Here is a 20,363-nt window from a genome sequence, read left to right as displayed (position 1 = left end):
TGTCTATAAAGCTCGATTTGTTGCAAAAGGTTTTCGACAAGTTCAAGGGATTGACTATGATGAGACCTTCTCACCCGTAGCGATGCTTAAGTCTGTCCGAATCATGTTAGCAATTGCCGCATTTTATGATTATGAAATTTGGCAAATGGATGTCAAAACTACATTCCTGAATGGATTTCTGGAAGAAGAGTTGTATATGATGCAACCAAAAGGTTTTGTCGATCCAAAGGGAGCTGACAAAGTGTGCAAGCTCCAGTGATCCATTTATGGACTGGTGCAAGCCTCTCGGAGTTGGAATAAACGCTTTGATAGTGTGATCAAAGCATTTGGTTTTATACAGACTTTCGGAGAAGCCTGTATTTACAAGAAAGTGAGTGGGAGCTCTGTAGCATTTCTGATATTATATGTGGATGACATATTGCTGATTGGAAATGATATAGAATTTCTGGATAACATAAAGGGATACTTGAATAAAAGTTTTTCTATGAAAGACCTCGGTGAAGCTGCTTACATATTGGGCATCAAGATCTATAGAGATAGATCAAGATGCTTAATTGGACTTTCACAAAGCACATACCTTGACAAAGTTTTGAAAAAGTTCAAAATGGATCAAGCAAAGAAAGGGTTCTTGGCTGTGTTACAAGGTGTGAAGTTGAGTAAGACTCAATGCCCGACCACTGCAGAAGATAGAGAGAATATGAAAGATGTTCCCTATGCTTCAGCCATAGGCTCTATCATGTATGCAATGTTGTGTACCAGACCTGATGTGTGCCTTGCTATAAGTCTAGCAGGGAGGTATCAAAGTAATCCAGGAGTGGATCACTGGACAGCGGTCAAGAACATCCTGAAATACCTGAAAAGGACTAAGGATATGTTTCTCGTTTATGGAGGTGACAAAGAGCTCATCATAAATGGTTACGTTGACGCAAGCTTTGACACTGATCCGCACGATTCTAAATCGCAAATCGGATATGTGTTTATATTAAACGGTGGAGCTGTCAGTTGGTGTAGTTCTAAACAAAGCGTCGTGGCGGGATCTACGTGTGAAGCGGAGTACATAGCTGCTTCGGAAGCAGCAAATGAAGGAGTCTGGATGAAGGAGTTCATATCCGATCTAGGTGTCATACCTAGTGCATCGGGTCCAATGAAAATCTTTTGTGACAATACTAGTGCAATTGCCTTGGCAAAGGAATCCAGATTTCACAAGAGAACCAAGCACATCAAGAGACGCTTCAATTCCATCCGGGATTTAGTCCAGGTGGGAGACATAGAAATTTGCAAGATACATACGGATCTGAATGTTCAGACCCGTTGACTAAGCCTCTTCCACGAGCAAAACATGACCAGTACCAAGGCTCCATGGGTGTTAGAATCATTACTGTGTAATCTAGATTATTGACTCTAGTGCAAGTGGGAGACTGAAGGAAATATGCCCTAGAAGCAATAATAAAATTATTATTTATTTCCTTATTTCATGATAAATGTTTATTATTCATGCTAGAATTGTATTAACCGGAAACATAATACATGTGTGAATACATAGACAAACAGAGTGTCACTAGTATGCCTCTACTTGACTAGCTCGTTGATCAAAGATGGTTAAGTTTCCTAACCATAGACATGAGTTGTCATTTGATTAACGGGATCACATCATTAGGAGAATGATGTGATTGACTTGACCCATTCCGTTAGCTTAGCACTTGATCGTTTAGTTTGTTGCTATTGCTTTCTTCATGACTTATACATGTTCCTATGACTATGAGATTACACAACTCCCGTTTACCGAAGGAACACTTTGTGTGCCACCAAACGTCACAACTTAACTAGGTGATTATAAAGGTGCTCTACAGGTGTCTCCAAAGCTACTTGTTGGGTTGGCGTATTTCGAGATTAGGATTTGTCACTCCGATTGTCGGAGAAGTATCTCTAGGCCCACTCGGTAATGCACATCACTATAAGCCTTGCAAGCATTGCAACTAATGAGTTAGTTGCGGGATGATGTATTACGGAACGAGTAAAGAGACTTGCCGGTAACGAGATTGAACTAGGTATTGAGATACTGACGATCGAATCTCGGGCAAGTAACATACCGATGACAAAGGGAACAACGTATGTTGTTATGCGGTCTGACCGATAAAGATCTTCGTAGAATATGTAGGAGCCAATATGGGCATCCAGGTCCCGCTATTGGTTATTGACCAGAGAGGTGTCTCGGTCATGTCTACATAGTTATCGAACCCGTAGGGTCCGCACGCTTAACGTTCGTTGACGATATAGTACTATATGAGTTATGTATGTTGGTGACCGAATGTTGTTCAAAGTCCGGGATGAGATCACGGACATGACGAGGAACTCCGGAATGGTCCAGAGATAAAGTTTGATATATGGGATAATAGTGTTTGGTCACTAGAAGGGTTCCGGAATTTACCAGAAGGGGTTCCGGATGTTTCCCGAAATGTTTGGGTACGAGAACACTTTATTTGGGCCAAAGGGGAAAGCCCACAAGGTTTTTGGAAAGCGCAAACGGAAGTTTTGCGGAGTCCAGAGGCCAGACGCCAGGGTCCCTGGCGTCTGGGTCCAGACGCCGGGAACCCTGGCGTCTGGCCCTGGAGTCCGAGAAGGACTCTTGCCTTTCGGGTGAAACCGACTTTGTGAAGGCTTTTACTCCAAGTTTCGACCCCAAGGCTCAACATATAAATAGAGGGGTAGGGCTAGCACCCAAGACACATCAAGAAACACCAAGCCGTGTGCCGGCAACCCCGTCCCCTCTAGTTTATCCTCCGTCCTAGTTTTCGTAGTGCTTAGGCGAAGCCCTGCGGAGATTGTTCTTCACCAACACCGTCACCACGCCGTCGTGCTGCCGGAACTCATCTACTACTTCTCCCCTCTTGCTGGATCGAGAAGGCAAGGACGTCACCGAGCCGAATGTGTGAAGAACTCGGAGGTGCCGTGCTTTCGGTACTTGGATCGGTCGGATCGTGAAGACGTACGACTACATCAACCGCGTTGATATAACGCTTCCGCGAACGGTCTACGAGGGTACGTAGACAACACTCTCCCCTCTCGTTGCTATGCATCACCATGATCTTGCGTGTGCGTAGGAAAATTTTGAAATTACTACGTTCCCCAACAGATTCACCTTTTGGTATGTCAAGTAGATGTCCCACGTGTCACTCGCCAAACGGACTCTTGACATGGTGATGTCCATAGGATGCTCTGCATCATTAGGTGAAGCCCTGTTCCGGTAGCATCATCATCACCATCATCACGCCGTCGTGCTGACGAAGCTCTCCCTCGACACTCTACTGGATCATGAATTCGTGGGACGTCACCGAGCCGAATGCGTGCAGATCGCGGAGGTGCCGTACCTTCGGTACTAGGATCGGTCGATCGTGAAGACGTACGACTATATCAACCGCGTTGTCATAACGCTTCCGCTTACGGTCTACGACGGTACGTGGACAACACTCTCCCCTCTCGTTGCTATGCATCACCTTGATCTTGCGTGTGCGTAGGAATTTTTTGAAATTACTGCGTTCTCCAACAATTCTGACACCATAATGGTTTCAGAGTGGTTCGGGTATTTTTCGGAGTACCGAGGGTTACCGGACCCCCCCCCCCCCCGGGGAAAGTAATGGGTCTACATGCGCCATAGGGGAGAGGGGAGGCAACCCACAAAGGGTGGCCGCGCCCCCTCCCATGGGGAGTCTGAATTGGACTAGGGGAAGGGGCATGCCCCCCTTTCCTTCTCCTCTTCACTCTCCTTTTCCCTTTCCCCCTCCGTAAGAAAGGAAGGGGGGTCGAATAGGACTTGGAGTCCGAATAAGTCCTACTCGGTTTCCCCCCATGGCGCGCCCCCTCTAGGCCGGCGGCCTCCTCCCCTCCTCCTTTATATACGGGGGCAGGGGGCACCCCAAAGCACATCAATTGTTCTTAGCCATGTGCGGTGCCCCCTCCATAGTTTACTCCTCCGGTCAAAGCGTCGTAGTGCTTAAGCGAAGCCTTGCGCGGATCACATCACCATCACCGTCACCATGCCATCGTGCCGACGAAACTCTCCCTCGACACTTTGTTGGATCAAGAGTTCGAGGGACGTCATCGAGCTGAATGTGTGCTGAACTCGGAGGTGACGTACGCTCGGTACTTGATTGGTTGGATTGCGAAGATGTTCGACTACATCAACCGCGTTAACCTAACGCTTCCGCTTCCGGTCTACGAGGGTACATGCACACACTCTCCCCCTCTCGTTGCTATGCATCTCCTACATAGATCTTGCGTGATCGTAGGCTTTTTTTTTGAAATTGCATCCTGCGTTTCCTAACGCCTCTGTCATCAAGTACAACGCTACAACAAAAGGCAATCAGCGTGGCCCGCAGGCGACGAGCCCTACCTATCAGCCGGATTCTCGGCAACCGGCGGGGGCCTCCATAGGCGGGCCCCAGCAGCCGGCGGAGAAACCAACGACCATACACACTGACGTTCGGGTCCTACACCCAGTCGTATTACCATTGCACCCATGGGGGTTGGTCTATAAAACTCCCCAGGCCTCACCCATGCAAAGGGTTCAGCCCTCATTCCACCCACACACACCATAGCTAGGAGAAGCAAGGTAGCAGCTCTACCCTTCTCCCCCTAGCTCAAGGAGCAACCTTGTAGCCACTATTTGATCATAGTCATCATGCGGAGACCCCGCAGAGCAGGACTAGAGGTGTTATCTCTCCGGAGAGCACTGAACCTGGGTACGTCTCGTGTGCGATCGAGCTCGTGCTCACTCCCGCCTCCAGGGCCGACGACGTCCTCTTGGCCCCATCCATAATAAGCCACCCCTGGCATCTGACGTGAGAATACCACGGCAAAGAAACCTAGCTGGCTTGGTCTCGTCTCGCACGCTACAAGCCCGACTTGTCGCTGCTCTATGGTTCGATTCCAGTTCCTTTATTTTTATTCTACATTATTCCTTTTTGTGTTTAACTGACAAGTAGGACAGACACATCACCTAGGGAGCTTATGTGGGCATTAATAACAGGAAATAAACGGCATGTGTCAAATTTGACGGAAAATGTATGAATATGTGCTGTTACGAAAGTTGTTGTACCATTTTTATGGGTTTTTAAAGATTATGTATGATATTGTTACTGTGTTGCAAATTTATGTATTATGGATGTAATTAACTTGCTGACATTATACGGGGTCCGATAGACATGCTCTTTGGACCGGACATGTATTTTACAGTATCTTTTTTGTTTGTCGTCCACCTCGACCTCCGCCTCGCGAGATCTCTAACTCCAATGGCGCCCGCCTCCTCCTAAACCTAGCCCCAACCCGGCCACCAAGTAGAAACCGGCGACCATGTCGACCGATAGGGAGAAGGAGCGGGAGGCGGAGCTGGAGGGTGCCATGTATACCAACTGCCTCCTCCTCGGCCTCGATCCAGTCGTCCTCGGCTCCCCCGCCGGCGCGGCCTCTCCTCGCGTCGGCCTCTTCCGGCACTCCAACCCTCGCCTCGGCGAACAGCTCCTCTACTTCCTCCTATCCTCACTCCGCGGCCCCGCGCAGTCCGCCAAGGCACGCACGCACGCGCTCTCAAATCCTCCTCAGCCTCTCCGGCTCTTCGCTATTTTACCCCGTTCGCTGGTATTCCTTTTCCGGTTCTTTTGAGATATATGTTTCCTGAGTGTGATTCTCCGTTGCACAGGACTTCGACAAAGTGTGGCCGATCTTTGATTCCGCGCAGTCCAGGGAGTTCCGCAAGGTTGGATTTTGCAGATTTGCTTAGCTTTTCTGATAATTGGGTGCACGCGAAAGCAGCCTTGTTTTGACTTGTGGTTTCGTTGCTTGGTTAGATCGTACAATGTATCATCAGCGAGCTGGAGCAGCAGGGAGCGCTGCCACGGAGCAACTCCAGGGTTTCGTCTCTCGCCACCTGCTGCGGGCCTAGGTCAGTACACATGGATGCCTGTAGTTTGGTCGGTTAGAAATCGGCTAGTCCTGTTTGTGCTGCTTGTCGTGCTGCGCAAATGTGCAATGTAGCTTAACTGCATTCATTGAAACGTTGTTACTAAGTTGAAAAGGTCTGCTGCAACTGGATGCAATCATGCGGCTTTGATTGTCTCTATCCATAGTTCATGGTTTCTCTCAAATATTATGTCAGCTAATATGAAGATAGGTAGTGAATGCTAGTGCTTAATGCTTATGTCAGCTAATTTAAAAGGGGGATCGATTATAGTATTTACTGTGCTAGAAATGAGTTCTCTACATGCTTCTCGATTTTGATTATTCACCTAAGATAGCAGACAATGTATTATGAGAATTGAGCAATGCAATCAAGGTTGCACCACCGCTCAATGTGCTAGATCCTTAAGTCACCTGAAGTACAAAGCACATGAAAAGTGAGTAGGAGAGAAACACTGACACACCAAACAGGAGTGTTTAGGCCTAACACATTGCACTGTGAACTGCTTGAGGCATTGTGCCGCACCTCACCTCATGTCACCATACCCCGTAGGCACACAATTTAGATTGCGTTTAACTTTATGTGCCTGTTGATGATTCCATATTGTTCCTTCATAGATTTGGAACATGTGTTAATAAGTTCTATTGCATTGGTCAACTTGTCTGAAGGCCAGAACAACATGCTGATCTTTAAGATATCGAAAACGTGACTACAATATGTAGCCACTCAGTTCGCACTCTTAGAAAACAAAGTCCAATAGTCATTGATGTAAACTAACTGCTTGTAAATCAGCTGATCAGACAACTTGGTATATTTTCAGAATTGTCCTTGTAACAGCTTATACTCCCTACACTGATGCAGATTTGTTGAGCTTTTGTGGCAACTCTCTGTACATGCCTTGAGGGAAGTCCATAGGAGAACATTTGCGGCTGATGTAGCATCAAATCCACTGCCGGCAGCACTCACAGACGTTTCTTATCTTCATGCAGCTGCATTACTTCCTGTAACAAAGGCAAGGATAGCTTGCTCTTAAATTTTCGGAACTGTTAATTTATGTTATATCGTATGGTGACCCTCTTTTAGGACTACCTTCTACCCTAAAATGCAAATCATTTATAAAGAGAACATGAAGTCCTAAAAGTTCTTATCAGTACGAAACTTTTCTAGACTGGCGAGTATTTTGTTTGGTATACTTTAATTTAATGCTGGGGACTTCGGGCACCTCACATAAGGTACAGTGATTTTTTGATGCGAGACCAATAACGTGGATACAGCAGGCTTCACTACTTCAGTCTTAGTTGTCTTTATGCACAGCAATTCAGTTTAGTGAAGCAAGATTTATCTCTTCCTTTCTTGAGCATGACAAGATAATATACCCCTTAGCAAGCTAACTTCTTTGTTGAAACCTGATGACTTCACTTGCCTGTAGAATTTGAGTATGATTCCACTCCAGTAAGTATATTCTTACCTAGGAAATAAACACAACAGAATAATTTGAATCTTGTACAAGATGCAAACTCAATGAAGCTAGTAGGCTTGTATAATAACTGATGGGTACACAAACCATTTTTAGATCCAGATATACGCTCCGTTTGGCATTGAGGCAGATTGTTATAATATAATCATGATATGTTGAACTGCTGTTGGATTATGATTGTTTGGCTGCTCGCTTACTTAGTCATTTTGCAAATGTACTCTTCTTTTCGTTGTGGAAGATGCAAGATGAAATGTGAGAGGAAAACCATTAGTCAACCTGATTTATGTACATTTTATTTGGCTTCTAAGGAAGAGTAGTGGATCCTTTTTGAGTTCTTATATGCAGTAGCTTAGCGAATACACACATCACAACACGGTTCAGCAACAACAAACTGAGCCTGATAGCATAATTTATCCAAACACATGGACCACCTTTGCTACCATTAAGGAAATTTGGTCTCTGGTGTTTGTCCTTGTAGTAAAAACACCCGGTTATCTCAGGGCTTATTTCTCTTTATGAGTTTATCTGCGAGTTCATATGTGATATTCCTAACAGGCAAGGATTGCTCTTGAGAGGCGTAAATTTCTTAAAAATGCAAACATTGCTGTTCAAAGGCAGACAACCTGGTCAAATTTAGCCCATGAAATGACAGCTGAATTCCGAAGTCTATGTGCTGAAGAGGTACAGGGTAGCTTCTATACAGTCCATTCAGATGGTTATGTTTTGGGTCCTGTTTTCATTTCTTATGATGTTTGCATGGAGCTTTCAGGCATATCTGCAACAGGAGTTAGAGAAGCTACAAGATATGAGGAACAAAGCCAAGCTAGAGGGGGAACTGTGGGACGAACGTATCTCAAGCTCATCTGGACAGAATTCACATTTGGTATCTAAGGCAACACGTTTGTGGGAATCGATATTGGCTCGCAAAGGTACAGTCAATGAAGTATTGTTTCCAGAATATGTGTGTCCAGCATGCTCAAACTATCCATATCATGCACGACAGCATAATGTTTTAGCTTCTTCTAGATAGTAATGGAAATACCCTTGCAGGTCAGCATGAGGTTTTAGCTTCCGGGCCAATTGAAGATCTTATAGCACACCGTGAGCATAGGTGTGATCCACTTTCTGTTAAACTTTACATTTTGATCCAAATATCCTTAATCATCACTATTCACCTTGTTCCACAAAATGCGTTCTTTTAGGTACCGTATATCTGGATCACAATTGCTAGCAGCAATGGATACAAGTTCAAGCATCCCGCATTCTGAATTACTATCAGCCCGAGCTGGTGAAACGTCTCAAATTTTGGACAAACAGGAGCAGATATCTTTATTCCAGGGAAAGGAAGAAGCTCTTCCAATATTAGATGATAGGAATGGGCGTGTCCAACAAACTGTTGACGTAGCTGAAATTCTTCGACGTTGGACTCATGCTTTGCAGCGTATTCATAAACAATCTCTTCATTTGGTAAGCAATTGTTTAATTTGTGCAAGGTTAAAAAAAGCACCAGGTTAAATTCCTAGTCTTGTATGTGCCTAGCAACTGTCTTGCCTAAGCACACACCTAGGCATGCTTAAGCACATGCCTAGCAGTCTAGCAGCTAGGCGTTCTGCAATTGCGTAGGCACACCTTTTTAAACCATGAATTTATTTAATCTCGCAGCATGATCGAACTACCAGTTTTACCAGAGCTTACACTCTAGAGAGAGAATATCACAACATGGAAACCAAGTTTTGGTGGAAAGTGGAAACCGGTGAAAACTACGTGGAAATAATGTTTTGTAGTTTTGAAAAAATCGTAAAAAAAGGGATGTTAAGAGTGATGTCCTATTAGCATGTGAAATTCCTAAGTTCAAACACATTACCATTTATGAGGTATGAAAAAAAGATTAAAATCAGCATTGAGTAGGTCGAACAGTAAACATCACTATTCATTCCTAAATTTGTTCTTTTCATAGCTTGTAGATGGTAATGTGTTTGAACTTGGAATTTCGTATGGAAAATTGGGAATAGAACATCATTCTCTTAACATCCTGTATTTTTCTCAGATTTTTTTGAAACTTTCAAACGTGGTTTCCATAAAGTTTTCTTCAAAACTTGGTTTCCATGTGATATTCTTCTCTCTGCATTCTAATATGTTGCAGTCATTTTATTAAATATTAATTTAAACTCATTGATCTTATGGAAGCATCAAATGTCATGCACTGTGAGTAAACTATTCCTATATATTAGACCAGCTTTTTTCTGCACAATGCTGTTATAGTTTTCCATCAAGCGGTACAAAGTTATAGCTCATGTTCTTTCTGTGTAATATTGGGTAAAAAGTGTTGTCAATTCTCTTGGTCACTACGGTAAAAGAATTTTGGCACCTATACAAAGTTTAGCATCACAGATTATGTGCTAACATTGGTTTCTAATCATCAGTAATTTGAATATGTCCCACACATATATATTTTTAGCTCAAATGTTCTTTTTCTAAATGGGGTCAACATTTCAATTTTTTCGACTGGGAGAAAGTTCAACCTCCCATTAGATCTGGAGCAATTTGAGAAAATGCCACGGCTTTCCTGGGAGTTTGCCCCTATAGCACACCTTTCTTTTTATTAGAGTAAATAGCACATCTTTGATTGATACTTGGACAAAATACCACAAATGATCTTTTTACTGCTTTTCCACGTTCAGACCCACAACTCATTTTTGCTAGGACGGATTTACCCTCAGGCCGTTTCCACGATCAACACATGACAGATAAAAAAGGAAATGATCAACGCAGCAGACGCAGACCAGAATGAAGCACCGTGCCGCCGCCTTGCCTGCCTCCTCCCGGCGAGCCGCCGCCTCGCCGTGCCTCCTTTCCACACCAGCACATAGCCATTCCTTCCTTCCGGGCGCTCCGCCGTCGCCTTACCCTATTTCTTCTCCTCCTCCGACGCTCCATACGTACATTCTGCCACCACGACCGACAGGTTGCCACTCCTCTCTCTCTCTCATTTGGTCTAACATGTGACCTGAGGAACCCTAGACCATGGAGATTATGGTGTAGAAGCAGAGCTAGTGGGCAGGCTTCACAAGTGCGTGTAGAACGTGCTGTCAAAAGTCGGAACTTTAGGTGAAAATGCTGTCAAAATTTTGATTATATCCATATCAACTGAACTGTTACATTCACTCAATCTGAAGTTTGATTACATCCATATGAAAACGCTTCCATATCTTCTTGTAACAGTTCCTCTACATCTAAAGCATCAACACGTGAGAAAGTTGTTAGTCTGTGCCACTAGTATTCGATTTGAGCCGTCTGCTAGCAAGATAATAAGTTGAGCAACGAGTAGCTCCAGCCAACATGTACAGCAACCGCCAGTCAGCCAGTACAGCGACCAATAGTCAGCCAGTTTGTACAGCTACACCTGGACAGGGGACGCGCTGCGGGACACTTCAAGAGTCGGCGCCTCTCTTCTTTGGAAAGACGGAGGGGCTGGAGCGCAGTGGACGGCGCCGCTTCCTGGATAGGAACGGGCAGATCGCCAGGGAGGAGACACAGTGAGGCCGGCGGCTCACGGAGAGTCATGGCGAGGCAGCAGCGTCGGGGAGGACCGGAGGAGGCATGGCGAGGCGGCGGCCCACTGCTTTGTCTATCTGCCAAGAAACGATTGAAACGACCAGGAGGGCAAATCCGTCCTAAAAAATATGAAGTGTGGGTCTGGACGTGGAAAGGACGAAAAAACACAATTTGTGGTGTTTTATCTAGCTATCAATGAAAAGTGTGGTATTTAATCCAACAAAATGAATAGTGTGCTATAGGAGCAAAGTGCTAGGGAAAGTGTGGCATTTCCTCAAATTGCCCTTAGATCTGCTACAAACCACTATAGGATTATTGCACAATAATAAGCTGTGGAATTATAAGACACACATCGATTTTGAGGAGTACAGACAAACAACATCATCTGTGGCACAACCTGCAAATAGTCAAAAGGCCTTGAGCCTCCAGAACTATCAATATATTTACAGTGCTAGAGATGGCAAAGAACTGCTTTGTCCCTATTAATATGCTGGCCTCTCTTATCTTTAGTGGTTTTCTCAGTTTCAGTGTTTCACTATGGCTCGTGCCCTTGTGCAGCAGTAGCATTTTTATGCTAAGTGACACACCTATTAACCTGGAGATAACTCATGAATTGCCGCAGTCTATTTCACTTGATGGCCATTTTATACAATATAGCAGCATTCTTTGGTAACCAAAATTTAGCATCGAGAGCTCCTGCCACGTCCCTGTTTTTCATGCTTCAAGGTCTACCAACTTCTGCAAAATGTTAATAGCCATATTTAGTTCAAATTTTCTGCAATGTTCTTCCAGTTCTTAATTGTTTCAATCTTTCAGACCATTGTTTCTCTCATGTTTTGTGTGGTTGTTCTGTACCTTCTGACTTGATTTCATTTTGGTTAGTGAAATCTAGCCGGCAATGCCGGTATAGTGATGATGCATCATTTTCTCTAAATCATTGATATTTTATTTTGGGTCAAGTATAACCACCTATGAAGAATTATATGATTAAATTTTTAATAGACCACAAGACAAACGACGTATTAAATGGCCCGTGGACTGGACAATATTTAGAAACAGGGACATTTAATCCCCATGTGTTTTTCTTTTCTTATAAAGATGAAAATAACCTTACATACCACCCATGCATATTTCTGCATTGGTGGTGTATTGATGATAGATCGGTATTGCATAGTGGTATTGTCACATCCTGAAGTACAGGCACATCACATGTTCTGAACCAATGTATTCGGTTATAACTTGTAACATACAGCCAACTAATGGTGTAGGCCAAAGCAAATGATGGGGAGGGGCCAGAATTACTCCGCAGTGCGTCTGACAGCGAAACTAGTAGCCATGCCGACTCATTAACTGCAACATTGGCCGAACATCGCCAGCATTTAGTCAGTATACAGGTAATAACAACATCCATCAGAAGCTATGCTGTTTTCTCGATTTATCTGTTGTAAGCATGGCTTGCGAAGATGCACCTCATTTACAGATTTTACCGAGGACGACTTTATGTGGCATTTGACTGATTGTTTAATCATTTGCCATTATTTTTCCTTTTCTAGGGCCTAATTAATCAACTCAAGGAAGCTATTCCAGCAATGCAGCAGTCAATAACAAAACTTTCTGAAGAAGTTAATAGTGTACCTAGTAATCTGATGGATCAAACAAACTCCAGACAGTTGTCTGTCCAAAATACAGTGCTTGGAAGACCAGAAGTACGAAATCACTCTCATTTGCATGATTCTACTGTTTGATGATTTATCGTATTTCCTGTTTAACTTGTTCAATATGGACAAAAATGCAACAGCTGTTCTGATTGTATATATTTCCTTTGTACTACTGTCATTCCTCGTGTTCATACCAGAATATTTGGTTTCTTTCATATCATTAGGGTTGTTTGCTATGAGGAACACCTCCATCCTGGTAATAATATAATTGCTGAAAGGTAAAAAATTTGGGTTGTCACCGTTGAATCCTAGGATCCAAGAGGCTTGCGTTTTGGTTGGTGCAATGGGGTGAACTCATGCTAGCATTGACTATTCATGAAGGGCAGAAGTGTTGACAGCAACAGGCTGTCACATGACTATGGCCCCAATCCTTTCAATGAGTGAGGAGATATTCTAGCATAGGGGCATTTGTCAAACCAAATGGACCATTGTTTTCTCACAGATCATCACATGGCACCTTTTCAGTGACATTATAAACACCGTAAACTTGCAGGTTTCGGCCACATCACCCCCTGAACTTCAAAATGGCTTGCTTAATCCCCCCAACTTCCAAAACCGGACAAATCACCCCGTAGCCCACTCGTATGTTTTTTTAGTGTTTTTGCCTCTGTGGGACGTGATATGGCAGCCACCTCAGCCAAAAAATGTCCACATACGTTGATCAAGGCCTCCGTGTTCAGCGCCAATGCCTGCGTCATGCTGACAGATAAGATGGAGGACGCACGCCAAGAGCCGCCAGCCCTCATCATCGCGGCGCGTGCGTGCAGCAGCAGTCTTGTGCCTCTGCGTTCCCACGGCGTTCTTCCTAGCAGCACAGCTCACTCCAACAGCAGCCGTCTGCTCCGATGCTATTTTCGTCTTGCAATCGGGCGTGGCGTTCTTGACGGCTTCCCCTACGTCATCGACTCTTTGGCCCGGCCTGCAGGACGCCGTCGTCGTGCCAGTTCCAGCGAGCTTTGCGGCAGCGGTGGCTCTACGCCGGAAGACGCGCTGCAGGGGCCTGTGGATGCGTCACATGCACCAAATGGGAGCGGCTAAAGCTACGAGCTTACCTGTGTCAGTCCGGGGTCACAAGGCTACCGGAGATGGCACCATGATCGCCGCCGGCGACGTTTGGAATGAGAAACTGGAGCAGGCGCTAGAGAGACAGCTGGAGGGAGAGGGAGGAGTCAGTGAAGGAACCGGGAGCTCACCCTGAGTTCGAATTCGTGCTTGGACGAGTTCGCGAACAACCGAGGTGATGGGGCCGCATCTGCTGGCATCTGGGAGGGGCTTTGGGTTTTGGTCGGGAGGATTCACCAAGGCACCAGGAGCTTCTATAGGGCACCATAAGTGCTCAGAGAGGACGACCGCGAGGGGGTGTTGCGGCAACGCTCGCCGGAGCCGAGAGAGATGACGGCGCCGGCCCAAATCCCTGCACCAAATCAAGGAAGTGGAGGACCAGTGAGCTCGCATGGAGGCAGGAACCTCTCAGCCGTTTCCTGCCTTCTTTACGTGCCTCTGCTGAGCCTTGCTGACAAAACAAAACAACCTCCACATAGGCAAAACCACTCACGAGGGTGCTAGTGGGTGATTTGTCTGGTTTTTGGAAGTTGTGGGGATTAAGTCAGGTATTTTGGAGTTCAGGGGGTGATGTGGCCCAACCTGGAAGTTTAGGGGGTATGTACATTTCATCTTTATTAAATCTCTATGTTAAGAGTCTCAGCGTGCAAAACATTTTTTGCACCTTTCTCTGTTTATTTATTCACATGCTTTCTAATTACTTATTTACTTTCAAGCAGGAAAGCAGCGGCGAAGTTTCAGAGGTGACTTCTAAGCTCTGTTCAGCACAGATCGGCAAGGCTGGGAGTAGTCCTGCTCTAAAGCTACCTCCTCTATTTAGTCTGACTCCAAGTTCTTCTGGAAAAGGAGCACAGACACAAAGACGGAATGCCTTAGCACACCAACCTAGGCAAGAAATTATGCCTGAAGAGAAAGCACTTACCCACCCCTCAGCCAAAGATCAAGCAAATGGTTCGATGCATGGTATTCATATCTTAATACATAGGCTAGATCAGCTTCTTTCTTAACTGAAAACTGTAGGGAATGCCTAACTGTAAAAATATGCTTCTTCTTTATGTTATTATTTTGCTGATTATAATCTGCTTTTGATGAGTCTTGTTTCATTTAATTATTAGCTACTCTATATTCTCTTTGCAGAAAATGATGGTTATTTTGCTCATGACATCAGACGTTCTGTTCGTGAAGCTGCTCTATCAAAGCCATTGAGCAACATGGAGAGTCCACAGGACAAGAGTAGTGATGATGGTTCAGAGCACTTCTTCATTCCCCTATCAACAGGTGCTGCAAGGAAGGATGTGGGTGCCGTGGCAAACCGAAGAAAACAAAAGATAGGTCCATCGTCGTCACAGTCGAAGTTACCCAAGAGCACAAGCGATCTTTACTTCAATCCTGACAGCCCAATGCATACAACCCCAGCTGTGTCAAGTAAACTGAATGGCCATGACGATCCAAGCAGTGCTGCAAACTTTTTTTATCCAGTCAGTGGTCAGTCGTTTATGACAGATGATGCTCTTGATCAAGTATTCTCCCCGCCACTTCTGCTGGAGTCTTCCTTGTTCCCCGACGCGTACGAGGACTTGCTTGGTATGTCTTTACAAACTTGTTAAAGTAATTATGTGTATGCTGTAACTAAACCAGTGTTACTTTTGTAAGTAGTTGTGTTGTCTGAATTGATCTAGAAAAGGATAAGGTTTGCCGCACCCTTTTCTGTTTCAACTCACTTGTCTGTTTTACTTCCTGTTTGAGACCAACCGATACCTTGTCTGTTTTGCAGCACCATTATCAGAAACTGATGCAGCTTTGATGGAACATTAGGCTTCACGTGTATACCATGTAATACTTTAACCACCCTGAAGCTTCAGTGCTTAACTGCAGCCCAGAGGTTCTGATGGCTTATTTCCAAGTGCGGATGGCACATACGGAGTGAATTCTGTTGCTTGTTGAGTTGCATGCCAGTTGCCACCAGCTTGTGAGAGGGATGCTTGTGCATCCTATGTTGGATCTGGAGAGAAGGGCGGCAAGGGGTAGATGGTATGGGATGGGACAGTAGGATGTACCGACTGCCAGTAAAAGGTTGCCAATCTTATGTTAGTACACATGATCTGTATTTGTGTTGTAGTAATTTTATATCCTCTTATTCAAGTTGCTGTTTTGATGCGTCCCAATTGTTATCCCCCATGTCATCAGGGCTGCGAGGCTATTGGCATGTGCTGGATTGATAAAATGTTTGTTTTATTTCGAAAGGAACTCTGTTAGTTAATACTAGAAGGGTGATTTTCAGTACAGTAGTAGGGTTAGTGTATATATGTTATCCTTCAAATTTTGTGAAGCTTCTTTCCTTGCACACTTTTTTATTGTAAAGATGAGTATTCTTGTTGAACAGTGCATACTAGTGGTAATGCAAATGACGTAATGTTGATGTTACAATATTCATTGCAGTTACGCAACTATTGTGTTTTCTACTTGCTTGAGTTTGTATACTACAAATCCAAGTGCAGTGTTAACTTGCTTGAGTTCGTATACTACTGATTCAATATAAGTTTTCTGTTTTAGTAGCACCAGACACTGCTGCTTTTCACCGAGGGGGTGAATGCAAAAAAATCACCTTAAACGAAGCACCAGTAGTAAGTTAATAATCGCCATACAGCCTCCGAATCTAGTTACCAACAAATTGTTGGTCACATGTATTAAACATGGGTTCATACTTATCAAAAATACAACATAGCAGCAGCACAGCGAAATAAAAATAGTATACCAAGCAAGGTACATTTCACAATATGTTAAATTATCAACCACAATCAACTGCTCATTTTTCAAGGAACGGACTACAGGACATGGTCCTTATATTTACAGTTTCAACTCTATGCAAATTTATCCCTTTCGCTGCAGATGTCATCACTACAGAAGTTTTGGCAATGAGAGACAGTCTAGTATTTGCTAATTCTCTCGGATTCAATCGGGTGGAAGCGGAATCAGACTCTTTACAGGTTATTAACTTTTGTAATCGTCAAACTATCATGGGACTCAGCAGCGGCAATCTTCGCAGAATGTGTGGATACTAGTTCCTTGATTGGGAAGGTTATTTTCAAGCATTGTTATCGCTCTTGTAACCAAGCAGCTCATGTGCTAGCTAAATTTTGTTTCTGTAATAAATCCTCCTTTAGTTGTTTGGGCGAGCCTCCTGACTGTGTTGTCAGTAAGCTCATAGACGATGCAAACATTGTTTAATTTTAATAAAGCTAGCCATGACGTCCTTCACTCAAAAAAAACAACAACAGATTGTTTGTCTTGCAGGGTAATTATTTTCACAAGGATCGACTAAGACACAAATGAGACCCAACAGAACAGGGGTACTCCCTCTGTCCGAAAAAGCTTGTCCCTCAAATGAATGTATCTAGCATCAAATTAGTGCTAGATACATCCATTTGAGGGATACGTTTGGGACAAGCTTTTTCGGATTGAGGGAGTACAAACTAAGTGCTTGCAATCAAAAGTTAATTAGGAAGGTGATGGTTAGTAGCATGCAATTGGAGTGAGAAGGAGATGTTGCAACTGAACCTAACTGAGGTCAATTTCGACCCACTCCGGGGTTCCCCTCTCACTGTCTTGTGCGACAAGTTCAGTACCTAGCTGTCCTTTATCCCCTACGTCGAAATCATAGACTTTGCCTGACTCTATCAGTGCAAATGTATGCACATTCCAGTATATGGAATTCGTAAGGCTGACCTGCACCACCTTCTCATTCATACTCTGCCGAAGTCACCTGCTCAGGGCTAAGGACGTTGCTATGCCTGTTGTTACCCTGGAAAAGCACATATATATGGTAAAGAAAATGACGATTGATTCAGAAGTAGCAAGCTAAATTAGAGAGGACTAAAAGGACTTGTATCAACAAATCTGATCTTTTTGCTTATTCTTACAACGCAAACTAAAGCAATTATCTTCAAACTGAAGATTAACAGTGCCGTAAGAGGTTAACCAACCGAACAAAAACATAATATTAAACAATACACACAAAAAATCACTCTATAACTAATAAATTCTAGATACAATAGTGCACATCCAATAGTCTCGTGATGGCTAGCTTTCTACGGAAACTTCAAGGAATAGAACTCTATTACATGATCATTGCAACAACTGGCATATCAGCTATACTTGTAGCCACAATCTTCCACGGTGTTATACTATGTGCTATTTCCCACAGAAAAATCTAAACTTCGATCAAATTTTACTCTTTCTTCACTATCTTAGGAGTTACAATCGAACAGATAATTAATACAAAACTCAAGACCAAATCTCTCTTGTAAATTTAGTCGCACAAATTGTTTTTGCTTACACCCTATATGGATATGCACATAATCCCTAAACTCAAGCATCCGCCACTGCATGTGCATTAGCTCTTCCTTGTATGATCATAATGTGCAGTCTAAATTTTAGGTAATACTGAGGATTTGTAATCCCAAAAATCAACAATATAATCTTAATATAAAATAGAAACTACCACAAGAATCCCGCATTGATGATCAAGTAGGCCAACTAAACTAATACATACAGAACCAAATTGAATTGCATGTTTGTTAAGCACTTAGGAGGTGTGCTAGATAGTGCCTAGCCTCAATTGTAGTGTTGTGGCCAAGGCTTGATGACTCACCACATCCAAACAAGTAAACATCACCTTTGCATGACACAATAAGTGTGGTATAATCTCTAGTTGGTACATAAAAAACCTTCACACAACCACCTTGGAAACAGACTCACATTCCTCATTACCATGACCCAAGCAGCCATAACGTCCCCATCCCCAAGTGCAAACTCATCCATCCTTGCCCAGAACAGCAGCATGCCAAGCACCAGCAGCAACAACCATTGGTTGTATATTCAGAGTCCGAAACTGCTCAATCAATCTAGGGTATTTCTCATCAGTTCGGGTGCCATGGCCAAGCTTTCCTCCTAAACCACAACCAATAGAATAAACAGACCTGCCATTAAACTAAGACCAACCATTAGAATACTATCATGTTAGACTGTTCGTTCATATAAATAAAAACACAAACAATAGCTCATAAAAAATTTCAAAGCCTGTAAATATTACTTCATCGTAATAAGAAATCAGTTCTCGTCATTTGAGAGTCTTTTTCTTCAAGGGTTATGATGTAGGGTGGAACCCTAGGGCTGATCTTTCACGATTTGGAGGGGATCCCATGAAAAACACGATGAACACACAAGGGAAAACATGAGGGGAAACGAGAGGAGACACTCAAATCAACAGGAAACGATCACACATGTGCTAGATCCATGAACACAAAGAGGTCACAACGATCCAAAGATAACAAAGGAAGGATACAAGTAGCTAGTTCTTCTCCAAGAGGAGGTCTTGAATCCACTAGGGGATCTTCCCTTTCGGGGTCTTGAATCCACTTGGGATCTTCTCCGCGGAGGCCTCGGTCTCCAATGGAGTATGTATCAAGTGGATGGGCAAAGCTCTATCTCTCATATGAGCTAAACCAATGCTAACCCTAGAAAAGTGGAGGTGGAGTCATATATATAGTCTAGAGGGGCGAAGGGGTACATGGGCCTCGGCCCAACACTCTGTGCGCAGACATGTGTCGGTCGTCTGGTGGCTCGTGAGGGTCCGGTCGTCCAGTAGGGATCGGACGTCCGACGTTTGGCTCAGATGGGTCGGCGTCGGATTTCCAGTCGGGGTCAGATGTCTGGTCGTCATTCATCCTGAGGTCTTCGGACTTCCGTTAATTTCTCTTCTATTGGGTGACACTGGATGTCCGAAGGGGCTCGGTCGTCCGGAAGCTGGGAGGTGTCGGACATCCGATCCGTGTCGGTCGTCAGGCCGCTGTAGCGTACGCTAGCTGGGACTTGGGCTGGCTGGCTAGCCCTTCACGCGTCGGACATCCAGCTTGGTCCCGTCGTCTGGTGGTTGTACATTTTCTGGCAGCTCCTCTTCTTGGTCCTTGTACTTAGTGCTCTCGTCGTCTTGTCCATTGGATGTAGTTGTTCTGTGGCTTGCCTCTAAGTACCTGATCACACATAGGGTCTCCGCTTGATGTAGTAGCCATGTCTCACATGTGGTAAGTGGTAGTTTGGAGAGGAGGGAGTTCACCTTAGTTTCAATAGCCCTTGCCCGAGCTCTAGTCATTGGTCCATGTGGTGTCGTGGGAGACGTAGGTAAGTCCATGGGGATGACCATAGGATGCTCCGCATCATCTCCCCCCTTGGGAAAGATCCGACCTCGGATTGAAAGCCTCATTACCATGGTAGGGAGAGAGATCTTTGAAGTTGAAGATGTCGCTCACGGATTACTTGTCACGTGGGATGTCGATCTTGTAGGCATTGTTGTTGTAATGTGCTAGCACCTTGAAGGGGCCGTCGGCTCGAGTTAGAAGCTTGGACTTGTGTTCGTTGGGTAAGCCGTCCTTGCGAAGGTGTAGCCACACAAGAATTCCGGTGTTTAAAATCATGGGATTCTTGTTGATGTTGATCTTGGTCGCGAGGCGTTGTACTTGGCGCTTGATGGTGTGCCTTGTATCTTCATGCACTTTCTTGAGATAGCTCGCTCATGCACTCACATCCATGTTGATGCGCT

At 44.3% G+C, this 20,363-nt stretch overlaps 1 protein-coding gene and 1 pseudogene across 2 annotated transcripts; one reads left to right on the top strand and one right to left on the bottom strand.

Moving 5' to 3' along the window:
* Positions 1-5,223: 5,223 nt before the first annotated feature.
* Positions 5,224-16,194, top strand: LOC125508238 (AUGMIN subunit 6). Of its 2 annotated transcripts, none has more exons than XM_048672866.2 (13): positions 5,224-5,565; positions 5,696-5,752; positions 5,844-5,938; positions 6,815-6,965; positions 7,986-8,111; positions 8,200-8,359; positions 8,481-8,541; positions 8,633-8,897; positions 12,254-12,379; positions 12,539-12,691; positions 14,485-14,716; positions 14,903-15,349; positions 15,540-16,194. In XM_048672866.2, exons 1-13 carry the CDS (start codon positions 5,350-5,352, stop codon positions 15,578-15,580), a joined length of 2,130 nt encoding a protein of 709 aa, XP_048528823.2. In that variant the 5' UTR covers positions 5,224-5,349; the 3' UTR covers positions 15,581-16,194. The 2 variants fall into 2 exon arrangements, with proteins under 2 accessions (XP_048528823.2, XP_048528822.2); XM_048672865.2 differs by having other exon boundaries at positions 14,485-14,728.
* A 1,129-nt stretch (positions 16,195-17,323) lies between these two features.
* On the bottom strand, positions 17,324-19,491 carry LOC147970824 (ultraviolet-B receptor UVR8-like; annotated as a pseudogene).
* Positions 19,492-20,363: the final 872 nt, after the last annotated feature.

Source organism: Triticum urartu, chromosome 5A (genome assembly GCF_056163025.1).
Source record: "Triticum urartu cultivar PI428250 chromosome 5A, HENAU_Tu73, whole genome shotgun sequence".
Taxonomy (NCBI): Eukaryota; Viridiplantae; Streptophyta; class Magnoliopsida; order Poales; family Poaceae; genus Triticum; species Triticum urartu.
Note: the sequence above shows the minus strand (reverse complement) of the source record. Positions and strands in the feature narration are given on the sequence as shown.

What these genes read in the sequence shown, in the direction of transcription:
- LOC125508238 (XM_048672865.2), top strand. Translation starts at nt 5,350, where the DNA reads ATGTCGACCGATAGGGAGAAGGAGCGGGAGGCGGAGCTGGAGGGTGCC. An exon ending in AGCATTTAGTCAGTATACAG is followed by an intron (nt 12,380 to 12,538) that starts GTAATAACAACA and finishes TTCCTTTTCTAG; the next exon opens with GGCCTAATTAATCAACTCAA. An exon ending in CAGTGCTTGGAAGACCAGAA is followed by an intron (nt 12,692 to 14,484) that starts GTACGAAATCAC and finishes ACTTTCAAGCAG; the next exon opens with GAAAGCAGCGGCGAAGTTTC.